Source organism: Poecilia formosa, unplaced genomic scaffold (assembly GCF_000485575.1).
Source record: "Poecilia formosa unplaced genomic scaffold, Poecilia_formosa-5.1.2 Scaffold64, whole genome shotgun sequence".
Taxonomy (NCBI): domain Eukaryota; kingdom Metazoa; phylum Chordata; class Actinopteri; order Cyprinodontiformes; family Poeciliidae; genus Poecilia; species Poecilia formosa.
The window spans coordinates 2,284,711-2,303,550 of NW_006800003.1; the positions used below are offsets into that span (position 1 = coordinate 2,284,711).

At 38.8% G+C, this 18,840-nt stretch overlaps 1 protein-coding gene across 2 annotated transcripts in view; it reads left to right on the top strand.

Moving 5' to 3' along the window:
- The first annotated feature begins 13,459 nt into the window (after positions 1 to 13,459).
- dok6 (docking protein 6) overlaps positions 13,460 to 18,840 on the top strand; it is a 59,525-nt gene continuing 54,144 nt past the window's right edge. The window contains exon 1 of one of the 2 annotated variants that reach the window (XM_007554620.2): positions 13,460 to 13,757. In XM_007554620.2, coding sequence (XP_007554682.1) covers positions 13,692 to 13,757 — 66 coding nt within the window. In that variant the 5' untranslated portion in view covers positions 13,460 to 13,691. The remainder of the gene's footprint in view (positions 13,758 to 18,840) is intronic. The other variant, XM_007554619.2, reaches the window with a different exon arrangement.

The following is an 18,840-nucleotide window of genomic DNA, read 5'->3' on the forward strand; positions in this document are numbered from 1 at the left end:
GTGAGGTTAGCCTCCTCCACACATTTGCTCCATACCCTACTTTACATTTGGAAACTTTACCGCTTCATCTGAACAATGCTCTTTCTGTCACATTTCCATATAAAAAGGTTTGTGGAGTTTATAGCTACTAGTTGTAACATTGACAGATTGCCCACTCTGAGCTGCAGATCTCTGCATCTTCTCCAAAGTTACCATGGAGCCTTTGGCTGCATTTCTGGTCAAGGCTCTGCTTGGCTGGCCTCTCGGTTTAGGTATACGGTCATGTCTTGTTAGGTTAGCAGTTCTCTCATATTATTCCCAGTCGCAGGTGATGGCTTGAACTCTCAGACAGGTCGCCACAACTTATTTGTTTCTGAGCGAGCAGCAGTGCAAAAAAAAAAAAAAGCGACCAGTGCATAATGGGTTCCAATATTTACATGTCCATGAGTGTTATGATGTCTGTAAGACTGAAATAAGCTCGGACTCTAGTTGTCATTCTTTGTTATTCCACAGAGAAGTGCTGCTAAATTCGACCATGTAGGCTCAGGGTGTACTAACACCGCTGCAGCAGTATGAGAGAAATATGAAAACTGCCCTGCTGAGTTAATAATCTACATGTTGGAGATTTAGACCTCATAATACTTAATAGATGGGGCTAATGCTCTTTACCTTTACAGACATTTCTCATTTACTTTTTGACATGCAAACTTGGTTGGAAACCGGAGGTATTCTCCAAATTCAAAAATATACGCACAAATTAGTTTGCATGCATTCCACATTCTTGGAAATGAACAACAAGTACGTACGTATAAAACTTTTTTACAATAATGTTAGCATATAAGTATATCAAGTTTTTATCAAACGGAATCACTTGGCTCATGATTGGCTGTGCTCTGCAGGGCGCTGGGAGACGGATGGGCCATTCCTGCACACCCAAAAGTAAAGAGAGGGATACATGAAACAGGTGTCAAAATTCACAGCAGGGTGAAGGGATAGGTGGTATGAGGCTCTGAGAAATGAAAGGCAAGAAGGTCAGCAGAGATAACTTGAAGGTTAGGGGAAAAACTACAAAGTTTTGATGATCTCTTGGCTTTGTGAGCGTGACCTTGTGTGCTCAGTTCTCCTCTTCAAGATTCTTCAGTTTATAGAAAAAAATAATAATTAAAGAAAAAGTGCAACACATCTGTGCTATTAAAAGATTGTTAGATGCTTTTTCACGAAGTCAATAAGACCCTCTGTTGGGAGCTTGCCAGACAGACAAGGATGTATTAGGAGCAAAAGTGACGGAGTGAAAGCCAAGGGGGCCATTAGGACCAAGGAGAGTGAAGGGAGTGAAGACAGATGGGATGAAAGACAAGCTTGTAGCAAGCAGGGTCTGCATGGTGCCACCAGTGTTTTTAGACTGTCGTTTGAAATAAAGAAGGCCATTAATAACCTCCTCACTGTGCTGTGCTCTGCTGCAGTTTGGCGCTTGTTGCAGAGCTAAATGTGGCGTTGCATGGCAGCAGTCTGGCAGGCTGTGTCAAAGGGACCATCTATACCTAAGGAAGACAGAGAGAGAGTGAGCGAGTCGATGTGTCTGGATGTGCTCGTGAATTTGTGAAGTCAATATGGATGTGATTACTCAAATTATTATTATTATTATTTTTTATTTTATTTTTTTTTTTTTACATTTACTTACCTGTTTGTTTATGTTCTTGGTGCTGTCTGGGGCCGGTGTACAGTTGGATGGGAATCAGATGGAGGTGATACAGTCAGAAGTGAAGTGAGAAGTTATGGTTGCCAGTGCTAATGACTATGTTCCTCCTTGTCAAACCTTTACTTTGGCAGATGAACAAAACATAACACTTGACAGGGAGTGGGTTTGCGCTGCCCTCGTGATCCAAAAATATTGCATGTGCACAGCCACGCTGTGAAGAAGGGTTCTTTTTATTTATCTATTTTTTAATTTTTTTTTTTTTTGCATTGACGAAGGGAGTACTTTGGTGAGGGAAGAGTAAGCTTTTCTTGAGTGGCAAGGTGACTCATGTAATTATTGAGCTATTTTAAGCCTCCATAAAATCTTGGACACTTGATTTATAATAACCAGTCATGACAACACACTCAATTTAGAAACATGTAGTGTGTACTAAAATTGCTGCTGCCGCAAACTACTTGAATTTGATGGTGAAAAACAAGTTAATTTGGGTGACTTTTTTAAGCGAATTGGCAGGTGACAAAATTATTAGAACAACATGGGACATTATGACACCGGTTGTTTAACTGCCTTTGTCATGAGCTATTTATTTACTTGACCAAAACGAAGACTCTATGTAAAGAAGCATTGCAGAAAGCCAGCGCAAGTTAGCAAAAAGTTGTCGCAAAGGGATGTTGTTTGGAACGTTTATTGTGGGCACCTGTAATTAATAGACCCTCACGCCATCTTCTGGAGAGAAGCAGCGAGGCGCGCACGAAAATGACGTCACAGGAGCGTGCCGCGAAGCCCCTCCTTTGCGAACTGAGGTCTAGGCTGGTCTGGGCTAGTTGCACTGTCCGGCATTTGGGATTGTGTTTTTAAAACCACCACGAGCGTAAAGCAGTGATATCCCGCGACATAAATGAATAACATTAACATTTTTGGAAGCATTCTCAGATAACCGTAATTTCTCCCTGTCCTCTGACCACGTGCTGCGGTTATGAAAGTCTGACTAAACTTTCATGACCGCATAACTAAAATTTAATTACAACAGTAACCCAGCTGTCAAAACTCCACTTTAAATCTACAAGTCAGTCCGCAGTTAGTTTTATTCACATTTGGCCTTGAGTCTTACTTCAACCATGTGGTGGGTGGAAAGGAAATTAAATAGTGATCTACAAACCAACAAACTTTCTGCTCACAAACAATACCCTCTGTCTTCACGGTGGTCCGGACAATTACCCCTGTGTTGAGCTGCATGTAGTACCTGTAGTATAAACTATGTTGTGTCCTCTTTTCTTGGGTTTGGGTTGTGGTGTCTCCAGTGCAGAAGCAGTATTTTATGATCGAGGAGAAATCTATCATTTTCATCTGTTTCTTCCCATGGAACTTATACACACTTCCTGCATAGATGATAAAAATTACTTGGTTGTTATGAAAAACAACAGAGGGGCTGATTCTGGTTGCATTTATGTATCAGCCTTTTGAGGTTTTTAGGTTTTCTGTTTCTAAAATATATGTCCACTTTAAGTGCAATTGGAGTACAATTGGAAGGAGCTGACGTCTCAATAGCTGTAATATAAGCAAATCAGAGTCGGCACATGTGTTAGCTAATTGCCGGGGGCTCTTTGATCAAATATTTGTGCTGTTCCAACACAAATAAAACACTCCGTTGAGAAGAAAAGTTTCCTCTCTTTGATGAAAATTGTACAATGTTGACTAATGTTGCAACAGTTAGCAACAATTGGTCAGAAAATATACAAAACGCCATATGATTTATCAAGGTATATTTACAAAATTGGTCTCAGGTGAGTTTCACCTCTCTCGCAGTGCTCGAACAGTGATTAACATCTCACTTAACTACTGGCAAGGCTACAACTATATTTTTGAATATTTCAAGAGCAAAACTAGGAGAGGGGGAGAAATCACACACGAGATGATTTATTGTCAACAGATTGCGCACATGTACCACCACTGCTGACATTTGTCCCCTGTATAAAAAGGTGTCAGTCAGACTGCTTTTACACCGTGAATACAGATGTGGGCCACATGTCGAAGTCTTCCTAAAACAAGCAAGAGGGGAAAGTTTTGCTTACGGGACCTCTCCAGGAGGGGCTGGCTGCCTCCCAGACTGCACTGCTGTTAGTTCTGCTACTGCAAATAAATAAAGTGAGGTCTGCATCAGATCTAGGCATTAAAAAAAAGAAAAGAAATTATAACATGTTCTTCTCAGTGAGAGGAATTGGAACCATACAGTGCATGGCGATACAAACAAAAAGTATCTTTCTCACTGCAGTGGTGTTTGCTTCTGGGTGTTTGTCACTGACCCAACAATCATCCTCCTCTGGCAACTTTTCTTTTATGTCTTCATGTTGCATTTAACAATGGTCAGAATTGTGCTCTAAAGCCAACAAAAATAGCATTTTGCATAGGAAATCATTGTGGTGTGATCTGGGATTTATTACATGCTTGAGGATTAAGGAATACATCTTCAGCAACATACAGTAGAAATTTGACTTTGTGTCTATAAATGCAGCTTGTCTAAGGTTTGGCATAGTTATCTGGAAATATTTATCTGTACAAATTAAAAATAGAATCTGAAAAAGCTAAATACAACCAAGATTGAAAAATATCGCTAAAAATCAGGTCATATGTGGCAAATGGAGACATTCTGCTCTTTGCCTTCACATCGGATGAAGCAAAAACAGTGCGACATGCTGATGTCAAATTCTGTTGGTCAGCGATAGTAATGTGACGAAAGCACAACATAAAGGAGTACAAACTTAGAAACTGCAATTGTATTGTTGGTCAATTAAAACAGCCCTAATTTATAGCAATACAAATAAATAATACAAATAATTTATAGCAATACAAATAAAAAAAATTGGGTCATTTTCCTGTTTCTTGGAACATAAAGAGCTACAACAAACCTGAGATGATCTGCAGAATCCTGCCGGGCCGGGGCTGGGACAAAAATTGCTGACCTTTCATATATTTATGGAAGAGGTTTGATTTCCACTAGTTTTTCCATGCTCACACACACACGGGACGTTGTGACACCGCCCCGGTGGTAAAAGGAGTAGCTTTGTCCCGACCTGGCCGGTGAGCTCTGGACTCATGTCCCCTTGCCAGTTCTAAAGTAGGACCGAAAAGCCACAGGGGCCGAGAGAAGCACACAAAACCACCTGTTTTATATAAAACCTGTCAGAATAAACACAGAACTCAATAACCCGCAGGGACTCAAGATGCCACCACTGCAACGCTGAATATAGTTTTATTTATTTGAAAAGAGTTCAGCGAGAACCATTTTTATCCAGTGCAGAACCAACTGAATCTACCCTTCCAAAATCTAGAGTAGGAGAGATTACAAAGAAAATATATTAATAAAATCTTTGCATGCTTTATATTTTTAAGAAGGTTAAAAATGAATTTGACCTAACTTGTTCCGTTTTTTTATGAAAAGAAAAGACGAGAGCGCCTCATTTCAGCTTCACTTGTTTCTCGTCGCACTGCAGACAATGTTGCCCTCTGCAGGGCGTAGGTATTAGTCACGCTTCCCCTGTTGCACTAAAGTAATGCTGTGGCAAGGTATGTTCAAATAAAGAAACAATGTTCACATGCTATGATTTTCTACAGTTTTAGCTCATCTTAATGAGAGCACCATACATTATCCCACCGGTCACAATTGTGACTGATCATAAAACACACTTTTTCATATATTCTTCCACAGTTTTTTAAATTACTTACCCTTGATTAGTTCAAAGGGCTATCAATGACGTGTGATTTTAATATTTTCATGTCTGAGAAAAAATTGGGATTAAATGGGTTAATTCAGCCATTTGTTCAGCTTACCATTTTGAGTCGATCAGATGTTTACTTACATTTCCCTGATCTTTCAAATTATTCGTGACGCAATGCGATCCAACAAGGTTCTCAGATACAAGGAATAAACCTACAGCCTCTCGGACCCTCTTCTATACCTTTATATCTGACATTTACACCTATTCGCCCTTTGTTTCAAGTTGAAAACCCCTATGTTTTTATGTTTTATGTTGTTTTTTTTTATCCCCAGAAAGTTCAATCTTAACCTCATCTGACAAAATCACACAGTTAAAATCTTAGTAGAGTTCAGCAAGCGAAACTCACTCAAAGACTCCAGAGATCTCGCCTTGGGTTTAGCCTTGTTGTGACGCAGAATGGACCCCAATTTAGGAGACAAAGGCTGGGTCAAACCAACGGGAGATGTAGCCTTTCCTTTCCTGAGAGTGATCAACTTCTCTTTTGTGTTTCTATACATGATCTTGCCTCTCTGGTTCCTATTTTTTTTCTATTTTCCGCTACACTTCATTCTGGTTTGTGTTTATCCTTTTTTTTTTGGTCTTCTTTGTCTTGCTACGTGTCAGGCTGTGCTCACTGAGTTTAGCTTTTTTGTCAGACTAATGTGCTCATTTAAAAAGATGGACTTCAACGTTTTGCATCAAATCAACCATATAATTCTACATTTACAGCTGTGTTTATCTGACAGTGATGAAAGTTTAAATACTTGAGCAATGTGGTCATTACTTAAGTGAAAGTCATTTTTTAGCTGTTCCCAAAGGTTGCAGTATCATAGTGGAGGGTTGGAGAAGATGTCAATTTGATACCTTTTATCTTACGTTTTGTCTGACACTGTAGCTTCAGCTAGATCATAATCACACAACGTTGTGATTACAAAATCATCTAATAACATAACAAATATTAATCTTCCACAATATATATTTAAATTGATTTAGAAATGTTCATTTTACAACAAAAGTTGGTTCCTATCATCCTACAGTCCTTAACAGGATAATTTAGACACGTAGAGTGAATTGAGTTTCTTTAAAAAACTAAGCTAAAAATTTGGGTCCTCAGCAACTTTCAAGAATGACTGTCATGTGATTTTACAGAAAAACTGGCCACGCATCATGTAGCTTTACGGCTTGCTTGCTAATGCTAGGTGCGGCTGCATGAAATCAGTCCTTAAACGCCCATATCCATCATTAAAACAATTGTGTGATCAATGATTGTTTTAGCAGACAATGAAAACAAAACAATTAAAAGGTGGCACAAATTAAGAAAGGTATGTTGAAAAAAGTATTTTGAACATCATGCACCTGTCGTTGTTGTACCATTTGAAACTCTAGCAGACAGAATTCCATCACTACAGATTTTTTTGACATGTAAAGAAAAAAGTAAAACATCCTAAATATAACACAACCCTTTTTACACCGACTAGAATTCATGTGTGTGTGTATCTTTTACATAACGTTAGAGCATTCAAAACCAAGCTCTTTAACGATATGAGTAATCACCTCTGGCTTTATTTGCAACTTGTATAAGTGTGCCCTCCGCAAGAAAAGAAAAAAAAATTGTCAAAAGCGTTCAGGTCCAGAAGCTCAATAATTGATTAAATTGACAGAAAAATGGCCCAAATCATTTTTGAATGCAAATGCGTTCTTTATTTCAACCCTGACGGGATGAAATTGAAAACTGAAGCTCTATCTACTAAATCATCTCGCAAATTAATTCACAGAGGCAGACATGACATGCTGCTACAAATTTAATCAGACCCTTAGTTCTTTTTCTGAGTGTTAATCTGGTAATATGAGGAGCCCTTGTGAAGGCTTATACACTCTGCTCATTCATTGACTGAAGTAAAGGACCCTCTTGGTTCACCCACTCTCATGGTTCACCTTCTGCAGAAGGACAGCGAAGCCCTCCAACCACTTCAACATGTAATGGGGGTGAATGGCACACATACCGTAGCCTGATCCCATGAGACTCCATGCCACGCATGTAACCTGCATCATTCTTGCATAGCTAAGGACACGCACTGCACAGATCTAACTATTTCTGCTATTTGAAGAAATGTTTTGCCTTTCTCCACTCAAGTTTTCCTCCTCCAGGCTTTGACATTTAATCAACCCCAAGTCCCAGTGTGACTATTAACATATCAGGCTGATACGAGTTGCTCTAAAAAGCTTGAGTACAGGCACCCAAAGCAGAACATTAACATAATGTGTGATCTCTATTTTCTTTTCATCGCCTACATGTAAAAATGCCTACCTGGCACACAGAGTTGAATTTCTCCCTCACTTCTGCTCTCTCTTTTCTTTTTTCTTCCTTGCTTATCTTTTTAGAAAGTGTTAATTATTTAGCTGTTTGTGTTCATGAGCCAAGGAGCGCTCAGGCAAACTAAGCATTTAATGCAAAAGCAGTTTTAATATTTTACCAGGCAATTAAAATCATCTTCGCCCCTGTAGCGACTGAATAAACAGATCAGGTTGTGTGTGTTTTTTTCCTAAAAGGAATGCTTGCTTCTTTAATGGATGGTATGGCTTCTCACTATCAATCATCATAGACAGGAAGGGACTGATACATGATGTGAGACGAGAGTGAAAAATGGCAATGATTATGAGATTCGGGGCTGATAAGTTGCCATATTGGACGTGGATTGGTTTCCACAGCTCAGCAGAAATTGGCTGCTTTGCATGTGTCCTTGGTGAAGGTCTACTTGCTCTTGAGTGAGCCTCAACACATCTGACCCCACTGGCAAGCACCCATGCATGTCAGGGCCATGTGTTGGTTTATGTGTCAAGTCAAGTCAAGTCTAGTCGATTTGTGTAGCACATTTCAGGAGAAAGTGTTTCAAAGTTACATGGTAAACACATATGGTTAGTTATGAAACATGCAACAGACAAATCACCAAGAATAATCATAATCAAATGTACACTTCCAGTTATTAATCAAAGCCAACTCTAAAGGTGGATTTTTAGATTAAAAAAAAAAAAAAAGTTAGTGTTTCGGCTGTTTTGCAATTTTCTGGAAGCTTGTTCCAGATTTCTGGTGCATAAAAATTGAATGCTGCTTCTCCATGTTTGGTTCTGACTGTGGGGAAGCAGAGTAGTCAGTCTACTTGGAGAGTTCAGCTAATTTACCTGAGTCCAACAGGAGCCCAAACTGGTTGCTAGGGTTGTTTTCTTTAGGGTTGAAAACAACCCTAGCAACCAGTTTGGGCTCCTGTTTTTCTTAAAAACTGGGCTCCCAGTTTTTAAGAAAAGTTTCTTAAAAACTGGGATGACAAATGGCAGTAGCCAGAACTATGTATTTGGCAAAAATGGATAAAAAAAAAAAAAGAGGTTCTTGTCAGCTTTGTTTTCTTCCTGAGAGGATGTCAAGGCAGTAGGAACGGAACAGGGCCATGTTGAACAAAGAGGATTATGGAGACAAAACAACGCTGACAAGTCTGATATTTGAGGACACGTCCAGGGAGATGCGAAAAAGATCAAAGTCAAGCCATTCGTTTCAAAGAGGTTTATTCTTTACACCATGGTGACATTATGAACGCCAACACAAAAACAGAAAGCGAGAGAGAGAGAGAGAGAGTGAGATTTACCTGCAGTCTCAAAAGCTGACACTTGGCAGGATAACGCTTCTCAAAGTGGCACCTGTCAGGGGCAGACTGGATAAAGCCTCCTCTCAGCAGGAGGGATTGTATTTTAGTAAAATGAAAAAAAAAGTACATGAATTAGTGAGAGGGAAACAGTAATTGTGGATAGATTGCTCTACTTGCTGAAACAGACGGCAATTAAACTTCCTCCCTTGGTCCTCAAAAGTCAAACTGCCTTCTGTTCAAGAAATTAGAATTACTAAGAAGCTGCACTCATTTAATTGATTATAAAAAGACAGGGTAAGATGAAAATGAGTTTTCATTGTTTTGTTCAGAGAAAAGTGTCAAAGAAATAGTCAGTTTGATGTCCTGGATTAGAAAATCCCCAGTTATCACTTAGATCCTATAGCTACTGTACTCCAGTAAAACATGACAGCTTTGGTCACATGTTACTTCAGACAGTGAGGAAAAAAAAATAATGTACAAAGGTCTTTTTATTTGGTGCATGTAAATATCTGGTTTCAACTGCAACACTGAATAGTTATTCATACCCCTGAAAGTTTTAGGTTTAAGGTAGTATTTAATTTTTAACAACTAGTTTCCTCTAAAGCCAAGTAATATCACCTTTTTGGGCTCAGCCAGAGGGACGTAATGATTAGGATGATGCCAAGATTCCAACCTTAAATGCTTAAAGTTCTTCAACAAAGATGAATTTTCAAAATGTCAGTGGAAGCGTCACAACAACAATCTCCACTTCCGAAACTAGAATTAGAAATCCTTTTTCCAGAACTGCCTGCTAACGATGAAAAACAAAGCCAAAGTACAGCGGTGGGCTAAAATTGTATTCACTTAGTTGTGTGCTATCTGTCAAAAAAAAAATAAAATGCAGAGATAATATCCATGCTCAGACAGGTAGCAACAAAATGGCAAAGAACAAAGCAAGGAATGAAATGTTCCAACCACCATGTTGTTTAAAGTATTTACATCCAACCTATTGTTGAAGAAGAAGGAATGGTTTCTTTAGTTAGAGGATGATGAAAATTCACAGAAGACGTGCCTGACTCAAACCCTCAAAGTGTTGTCAGTGGTGGTTCTTGCATTAATGCTACCCTGGTTGAACCCCTTTGTCTGCCATCTGCCAACCAATCAAAATGTAGGAAATAATCACAGATTTGGGGATAAACGCAGTGCAGTCTAACAGAAAGCTTCCCCATTCGCCGCAGTAAGAAGGGTGCCAACTCCACAGTGACTCCAAATGCACAATAAGCAATATTTGTTCAGGTGCAAGTGACAAATAAGCTACATATTTTTATCTGCTGGCTGTGACATCCTTCCAGGGGAGTTACAGAGTGCTATAAATAATGAAGAGGTACTTGATCAAATATGTTGGCAGGCAAAGAATCTTTTTTTTTTTCCCAGTGAACTGAGACAGCGCCATGACATAAACTGTTTTGAACATTCACAAAATGAGATTGCGGTAATTCATATTCATCTTTTGGTTCTGGATGAAGGAAAACACCCTGGAAGAAGCAGACATTAGCCCCCCCATTCAACCATGTTCAATGCATTTTCCAGTGAATATCTCTAGCTGACGCTCAGTCACCAGTCAATGTTTGTGTTTTTGTGGCAAAACAGAGACACACAGAACATACAACAATACACACATGACCCATAAAGAGGTGGAAGCCTGAATTATTTTGTTTTTCAACTGAGGGAAGAAGAAAGTGTGATAAAACCCAAAGAATAAGGAGAGAACATGCATTTAGAAAGAACCTGGCAAACGCAAGGCCTTACTGCTGCAAAGCAAAAATGGTAAAACTACACCACCATCCAAGCATCTTATTGTAACATTTATGCACATTGGGTCACTGATCACTGAATTAGCTGAAACCAAAATGATTTCACCAAGCAGACAAAATGAGAAATCCACAGTCTCTGGACAGAGTGTACCCCTCTCACACTGAGAGATCCACGTAGGTTTCACCTGTGGACTCGGTCCTCATTGCTGGAGACAAAGGCACACACACCTCCAAATTGCACATTAGCCAGCTTTTTGGTCTTTTTATGTGTCCTGTCCAGTGGTGTAGCTTTAGTCAGTTGCAACACAGATTTAGAATTTTCTGTGCATGATTCAATCTTCTTGCACACAGTGAGAAAATAGAAGCATCATGTTTGTCTTTACACAGAAATGAGGCTATGAAAAGTATCCACAATCCAGATCAATTTAAATCACATGGAAAACTTGGCGATGTTAAAGCGGTTTAACCTGTATGTTATGTTTCAGTCGGGAGACTAACAAAAACAAAATGTCAAAGGTTGAAAGAGAATGGCTCTCATTAAAGAAAAATAAAGCCAAATGCACCTTATAATCAGTAGTGTTAAGGTTTTAAATGCCATACATGTAACTCAACTGTGCATGCCTTAGAATGCACAAAAAAGAACAAAACTTGTGAAAGTAAAAACTTGGCAGCAGAAATTATTTATAGGCTACAATATCTATTAAAGATGCTGGCACTCATACTAACCATGCATACTGCCCAAAGCGTGAGTCCCTTCTGTTTAAAAGATGAAAATGAAAAAGTAATATTATTTGAAAAATGTATGATACATCCACAACTTATGCCTTCCAAGAATGAGGTCATCTTTTTACGTACTTATCTATTCACTTAAGAGTCCATATAATATTATTATTAGCATGCAGGATGATGAAAAGCAGAAAAATTCTCACATCAAAGAAGCTGAAGGCAGCAAAAAGACCTATTTCTAAAAAGACTTGAGTTATTATTTAAATCAAACTGGGCACAGTTGCTATCCTGCGATTACACTTTTTGAGAAACTATCTTTGCACACTTATGATGAACCAACATAGCCTCACTGATATCCTTTATGCTGCAATAATTTAAGCAATCACTGGAAGTTGAGCAGAAAACATACATACATAACTAAGACTGGTACTCTAGCCTTCTACTTTGACATTTTGTACAGAGAAACAGACCGTTGACATTCCTTTTTGAGCATTCGACATCTGTCTAGGACCCCCTCGTATGTGCTACTGACACCAGAAAACTCCACAGATTCTCTTCAAGATTTACAAGAAGGTTAATATTATGTCTATTTATTTCTGTTTTGATTTTTATCATATTTTGTTGATCTTAATCCTGTTAAAAACCACAAGACCTTTTACTTAAAATGTTCACTCTGCATTGAAATGATACCAAAAAAAGGTATTTTAATGTTCAATTTTTGTCTTTGTCAGTCAACTCTTCTTTTTGTGAAAAAGACATATATTTCAGACTTATTTATCATGGGTGTTGTCTATAATATGCCTCTGCGAGATGGATAAGTAAAGGCTCTGTTAAGGCAGACTGAAATAAGTACATATTTATTAAGTAATCCAACATTTTCAGATTAAGAAAGCCAAAATTTAGAGACTGGTCGCAGGCTCTAAGCCAATAAATATCCCCCCCGAAACTACAAATATTCTGTCTCTTTGTAGAAAGCTGTTCACAGCACATGAACAGCTTTCTATATTTGGGATCATTTATATTACCCATCACTTGTGTACACAAAAAACAAAACAAACAAACAAACAAAAAAACAAACAAACTTGAAACTGATCTTCCCTGGAGCCCATCTCCATACGTCTGCCTGCAGATGTGGAAAGTCTATGTCCCTCCAAGCACAAAGGGTTTCAAGCTTAGATGTGTTAATGTGTTAGCAGGTTTTCAGATACTGTAGTAACTATTAAGTATTTGCATACAACCTAAACTGCTGTTGAATGTAGATTAAACATTTTAAAATTATTTTTAATATTGCCCTTGGCCAGTGGTTTATAAACCTTTTGTCCCATTGGCCAAAATCCTCAAGTCAAAAGTGCTTGTAAGCCATGCGTTTTTTTTTGTTTTTTTTTTTGTTATTGTTGTTTAAATTCAAAATGCTAAACTCATTTACTGTGATTTTCTTAAACTGCTCTGGAGTAAAATCTATGAATGTTCACGACTGCATTTAAATGAAATTGAAAAGAAGAAGAAGAAAAAGATTTGTTAAGGACAAATACCTTGGAAATCTGTCTTACTGTTTGTAGTAGTTGGCCACATACGATCCCCCTGAAGACTGTAAATACTCCCCAGACTGCACTTAGAAAACCCCTCCACAGTCCTGTTGTTTGAAGTTTTAAGTTGACTTACCTTTTTGTTACTTTGTTGATTTTTTAAAAAACAAAGGGCTAATAATGAAAACATCTGTCTGTCTGTCTTTCTCAAACCAAAACAGAATAGCAGAGCCAGGTTATCCTCGACAGCTATCCTCTCCCCCCACTCCACCCCCTTCGTTCTCCCGGGATGGTGTGGTCCAGGAAGCGCCTCTGCCTCCCACCTCTCCCCGGCTTCAGTGAATCAGCTGACGAATGGTATCTCCCTCCTCTCCCGGATGGATCGCTCCGCTGAGCCCGGCCAGCCTGAGCGCTAGCTGACACTGGAGCAGGTTGCTCGCACCGCTTGCTCTCCTCCTGTTGGATGTCAGACGGACGTAGCCTCAAGTTAAAGCTTTCGCCAAAAGCCAACATACACGACGCTATTTATTTTTCGCCGCATCTTTCGAATAGGAAGCGACCCGCTTCCCCTCACCATGGCTTCCAACTTCAACGACATAGTGAAGCAGGGGTACGTGAGGATACGGAGTAAGAAACTGGGGGTGAGTAGCCACTGTTGCACTGGCTGTCTACCGCGGGCGGAGAGGGAGGTGGAGGGAGAGCAGCTCCATTTGTTGGCACTCAAGGGCAGCTGGATTAAGAAACGGGTCTTAATTGCTCCATAGCAGCCGTCCTGTTGTGGGCTCCTCCAACGGAGCAGATAAGTTTCTTTGGGTGCTGCTTTGTCAACAAAGACATACAGAGAAACCTGTGGAAATGACTGACAGCTGCTGTCATGTGGTTGTAAAAATACATTTGTTTGCAGCTTTTGCTGTTTAGAACTTTTATTTTGCTGGAGAAAGTCAAACTTATTATATCAAAAAGAAAAAAAAAACTACACAGTCTTCACAGTTTAACTGTACACTTTCTGCATCAACGAATTAATCTCAGCATTGAGAGAGACTGCCTGATTCAGAGTGATAGCAGCTCATCAGCGCCTTGGTAATGGACTTGCACTGACATCCAGCAAGAAGGAGAGAGAGAGAGAGAGAGAGAGAGAGAAAAAATGCCCTAAATGCCTAAATTGAAATGAATGATATACGTTCGGTCACAAGCACCCCATTGTCTGGCTCATAAAGCCATCTGCTTTTGTTCATACTTCCAGCTCATTATGCCTGCAGAGCGGTCACACTTCCTCTCCTCTGATGAAGTGTGATGACGGGGGCTAATGATGTCTTCGCTCTCACACCATCACCTGGCTACATCAACAATATTTTCACTTTTGCAGCAGCATCCGAGGCTAACTTAGAGTAATCATTAACAAAGAGAAGCCTCTAATCTATGTTGAAGAAATTATATGAAGGCAGTAGATACAAGATTACACACCCCTGTAAAAAAAAATAAAAAAAATGATGCCAAGTTTTGGCAACATACAAAAGAGATGGTAGGAATGATAAAAACAACTATGTCTCATAAAACAAAAGCTGTGCATGGTATTTCATCATGCCATGCCCATGATGAAATACGGAGGTGGCAGCATCAAGCTTTGCGAGCACTTTTTCTGATCAGGAGCTAGACTGTTAATCAAGTCAAATTAGATTGTGAACCATTCTAAATAAAAGTCAGTTTTGACCAAAAACCTTTAGGTCTCATGTACAAAGTGTTGGACTGGTCAAGCCAGAAAATCTTTTGGGTCATTGAGAGAGGCTGTGCACAAAACATGTCCCCACAATATGATGGAATTGGAAAATATTTTCAAGGCATAGCAGGTAAATATTTCGAAGTCCGGATGAGGGGTGCTCACAGACTCCTACCAAAGAAATCAGAATGTGGAAATTGAGCTTAAAGGTGGTTCAACAAAGTACAATTTGAATGGTGTGCACACTTTTGCAACCAACTCGTTGCTGCTGCTCTTTGGTTTTCATATATTGTCCTCTCTGGGATCTGTTTGTTTCTCAACTCATTAAAGATTGCGTTGGAATAAGAGTGAAAAAGTTTTTAAAAAGAATTTGTAATGCTATCATTTTTTAATGCTACATTGGGGCTTTTTCACAAATTTATTTCCAGCTATCGTCTGAGAGCTGCCAAACATTTAGGATAAATTCTGATTCTGAAACCATTCTTTTAAGTCTTTTTTTTTTTTTAATGAGGAAGTGCCGAAGGTTCCACCATTTTTGTCCCATTAATAATAAAAGCAACTTCTCAAGCCTGCTGTGCACTGTAGCTCGTCTGACTGAAAGACATCCCTCTAAACTTTTTTCTTCTCATACAAAATAGACTAATTTGTTTTGATTTGAAAAGCAAAGACCTTTCTGTAGCTCAAAACCAAAATGTGTGGCACCCCTCGCTTATGATGACAAACCTGTAAAATTATAGGACGGAAGATGCAAGTGACAACTTGAGCAGGCAGCCTGACTATCCAGTTAATAATTGCTTTGCATACTTGTATCACTCTATTTAGAAGAAGATATGTTACTTTTTGTGCAATGAGTATTTGAACAACAACCCATGAATTTAGTGCATGCTTCTATATTTTCCTAATACTATATGAAAAACCTCATGGTAACAATCAGAACCAGAATATTAGAAGCAGGGGGAATATTTTTCTGTTTCAAATATAAACATATGCAAATTAATACTGTAATTTTGCAGATTTTTTTTTCTTCTTTTTCCTAAATGCTCTCATAGCAGCCCACAAACACACAAAGAGTTTAGTTGTCAACGTGCGAACCAGCTTGGATCCACTCGAGTCGGTTTATTTGCTTTTTTTGCATAAACTATTTTAACCGTGGATGGCCTATGACTTTCCAAGGCGAGCGAGGAGCCGTGTTGGCTGTGCTTGAGGTGTGGATGCCATATCGCTGCCAGCTCTGCATCTCATCCCTGCTGTTTGCTGAGGAAAAAAAACCAAAAAAAAACTGTTTGTGTCCTGATCGCCCACTCCCTTCAGCCGCTTGCTGCTGTTTCATCATAGAAAAAGTCATGCTGCGATAGCCTCGGAAGACCCCAGTGTGGGCAGGCTGAAAGGATTTATCTTTACATGGTTGGGTTAGTTATTCCAGCATGATTAATATTCTGATTCAGACAAAATCAAGCGATAACTAGGTAGTTTTAGGCGTCTGTGCGCTGAAATTGGTGTGCAGCCTCTGTAGGGGGAAAATAAATAAAATTAAGGTGTTAAATTGGATATATGAAAATCTTCATGTGTGGCACTTATAGATATAGGATTACTAGAATAAAATGTGTGGGAGATGATTTGCAACAGGCTTAAAGGAAAAAACAAACAAACAAACATACTTGTTTTGGAGTTTATTTTCAATGTAAATCTAAGCATTGCTTTTAAATTCATCATATTTTTCTTAATTATGCAGGGTTTTTTTTGTTGTTAATTTCACAGCTCAGTGATGTTCAAGGGTGTGAAGTGAGTCATCCTGTTCCTCATATGCTATATGCAGAGATTCAGACCAGAAGGTTTAATTTATACTTTCAAATATAGCAACACACGCGGAGATGTGACGACTTCTTTGCTGTTTTTCTTGAGACGTTTTTTTTTTCCAAAAGCGGAGCCTGTATATGAAGAACCTCATAATGTTCCTCATATGCATATATGAAGAACATTATATATAAATATAAGCATAATCTTTAATTACACCTAAAAAAAAGAAATCCCAATAAAAAGCTTTGAGATCCTAACAGATTTGCGCTGTCAGATAACTTCCACCAACAAGTCAGTCAGCTTGTTTTGACTGCCTTATTCAGCAGCAGATAAAGGCCATGCGATGTAAATATCAAAGCTTTATGAATGCTGTGACTCACACCATGTCCTGACAATCAGAGGCCATGGGCGACTCTGAGCAGCTTCGGAGTCCTGAGATAATAAAAATTCATGTCGGCGACGTAAGAGAGCTGCTTAGGAAGAAAGCAAAGTGTTTTTAGCCCGTTGATCTTCTGTTCATGACGTATTTTAGTGGCTGTTAGCAGGAACAGCGGAGATCAACTTGATGTCTTCCCAGAAAAATCTGCAGATGGCATTACTAAAAGAAAAACAGTGTTGTATTAAAAAAGACAGTTGCTCATGAAAGAAATGCAGGAGAGTTTGCAAATGATCATTTATTCAACTATTCTGTTGAGTTTTATAAAGTCTTTTGAAACATAACCGAGTTTTAGTAAAGCGCTTGTTTTTGACTCATTTTTGGCTCCAAAATTTAGCTTGACACCTAACAAATGAGGTGCAGGGGGGTTATTAAAATTTGCCATCATCACTGTCATTTTTAAACACTGAAAAAAAAAAAAAGAAAGTAGTGAAAAAAGCCCAAAACAATCCCATGTGGAGAAATACAAAATGGCGTCCATGTCAACTCCTATAAAATAATTTAAAATATGAGCTTTAACTTTGTTTAGGTTGATTGGTGCATTTTATTAAAAAAAAATCTGACTTCTGGTTTCCATGGCAACAAGTACCTTGTGACATGGATCCCCCTGTTCAAAATAAGTAAGACAAGAAAGCAAATTTTGTCGCAGGCTTACCAAGAAATCAGCTGATTAGAACAGAGCCGTTTCCATCCTGACTGACGGGATTTCAAAAATCAATGAATGGATTATACTGAGGAGACATGAGGCCACGCTAACCGCTAGACATTATCTTCACTGTAACAAAGAAACATTGTACAACAAAATTTGGGTGCAATTCTCCAGATAAAAACAATGCCTAAAAAAAAAAAAAGTCTGTAAATAATTACTTGCATTGTAGTTATTCCTTGATAAAACGGCTATAAAAATAGGCAAGGTCAAATCGACCACTTGGCAACATTGAGCGTGGTGGTGGCTGATGGGTAAAAACTGTTTCTCAGTCTGTGGTTCTGGTCTTTATACGGCTGAAACGTCCTGGGTGCGATGCGTCTTGGAGAATTTTCGTGAAACAGTGAGAACTATTATGTTCTGGTAGTGTTGGCAGATTGTATCGGATTATCCCTTCGGCGACAATATGTGAAGGAAATTGTTACAATGAGAAGAAAAGTCAAAGTCATCCATTTTTAGTGCTAGCAAAGTATTTTACAAGAAGCAGGAAAGGTGTAGGAAGCTATTTAAAAGGAAACTTTTTTTCCCCTTCTGCACCAAAGCATGCTGGTTTTATTCATTATGTCCGCTACACCAGAGTGGGATTTTGGCGTCTGCCTGTTATTTTACTTATTCTCCATTTATTACTTTCCCAGTTTTCCTCCATTTCCTGCCTCACTTTTCAGGGTTTGAATAATCAGGTTAGAAAGATGTCATCAAAAGCCTACCTAGATTTAATGATGTGAACGTGACAGCTCTGAATAATAAGAGTGTAAAAGGCTTCTGTAAGGGTTTATATCTTCAATTCAATACACGTTGAGAAAAACACAAGCTGCTGTGTTTAATTAGTGATTCTGACGGTGATAATCATGCTAATTGTTTAAAATGAGATGTTAAGCCAGTTCAAAATGTCAACTCTGCAACTATGTTGTCTTTGTTTAAAATAGTAGTAAATTCTGCTTTATGAGATCATCTCTTTCACATATACAGTGGGACATTGTCGCTGCTCAGTAATACAGTTAAGTAATGACTGCTCCTGGGTGGAGGCTGGAAAATATCTGGACGTTGTTCAGTTTTTGGTCTTCCTAT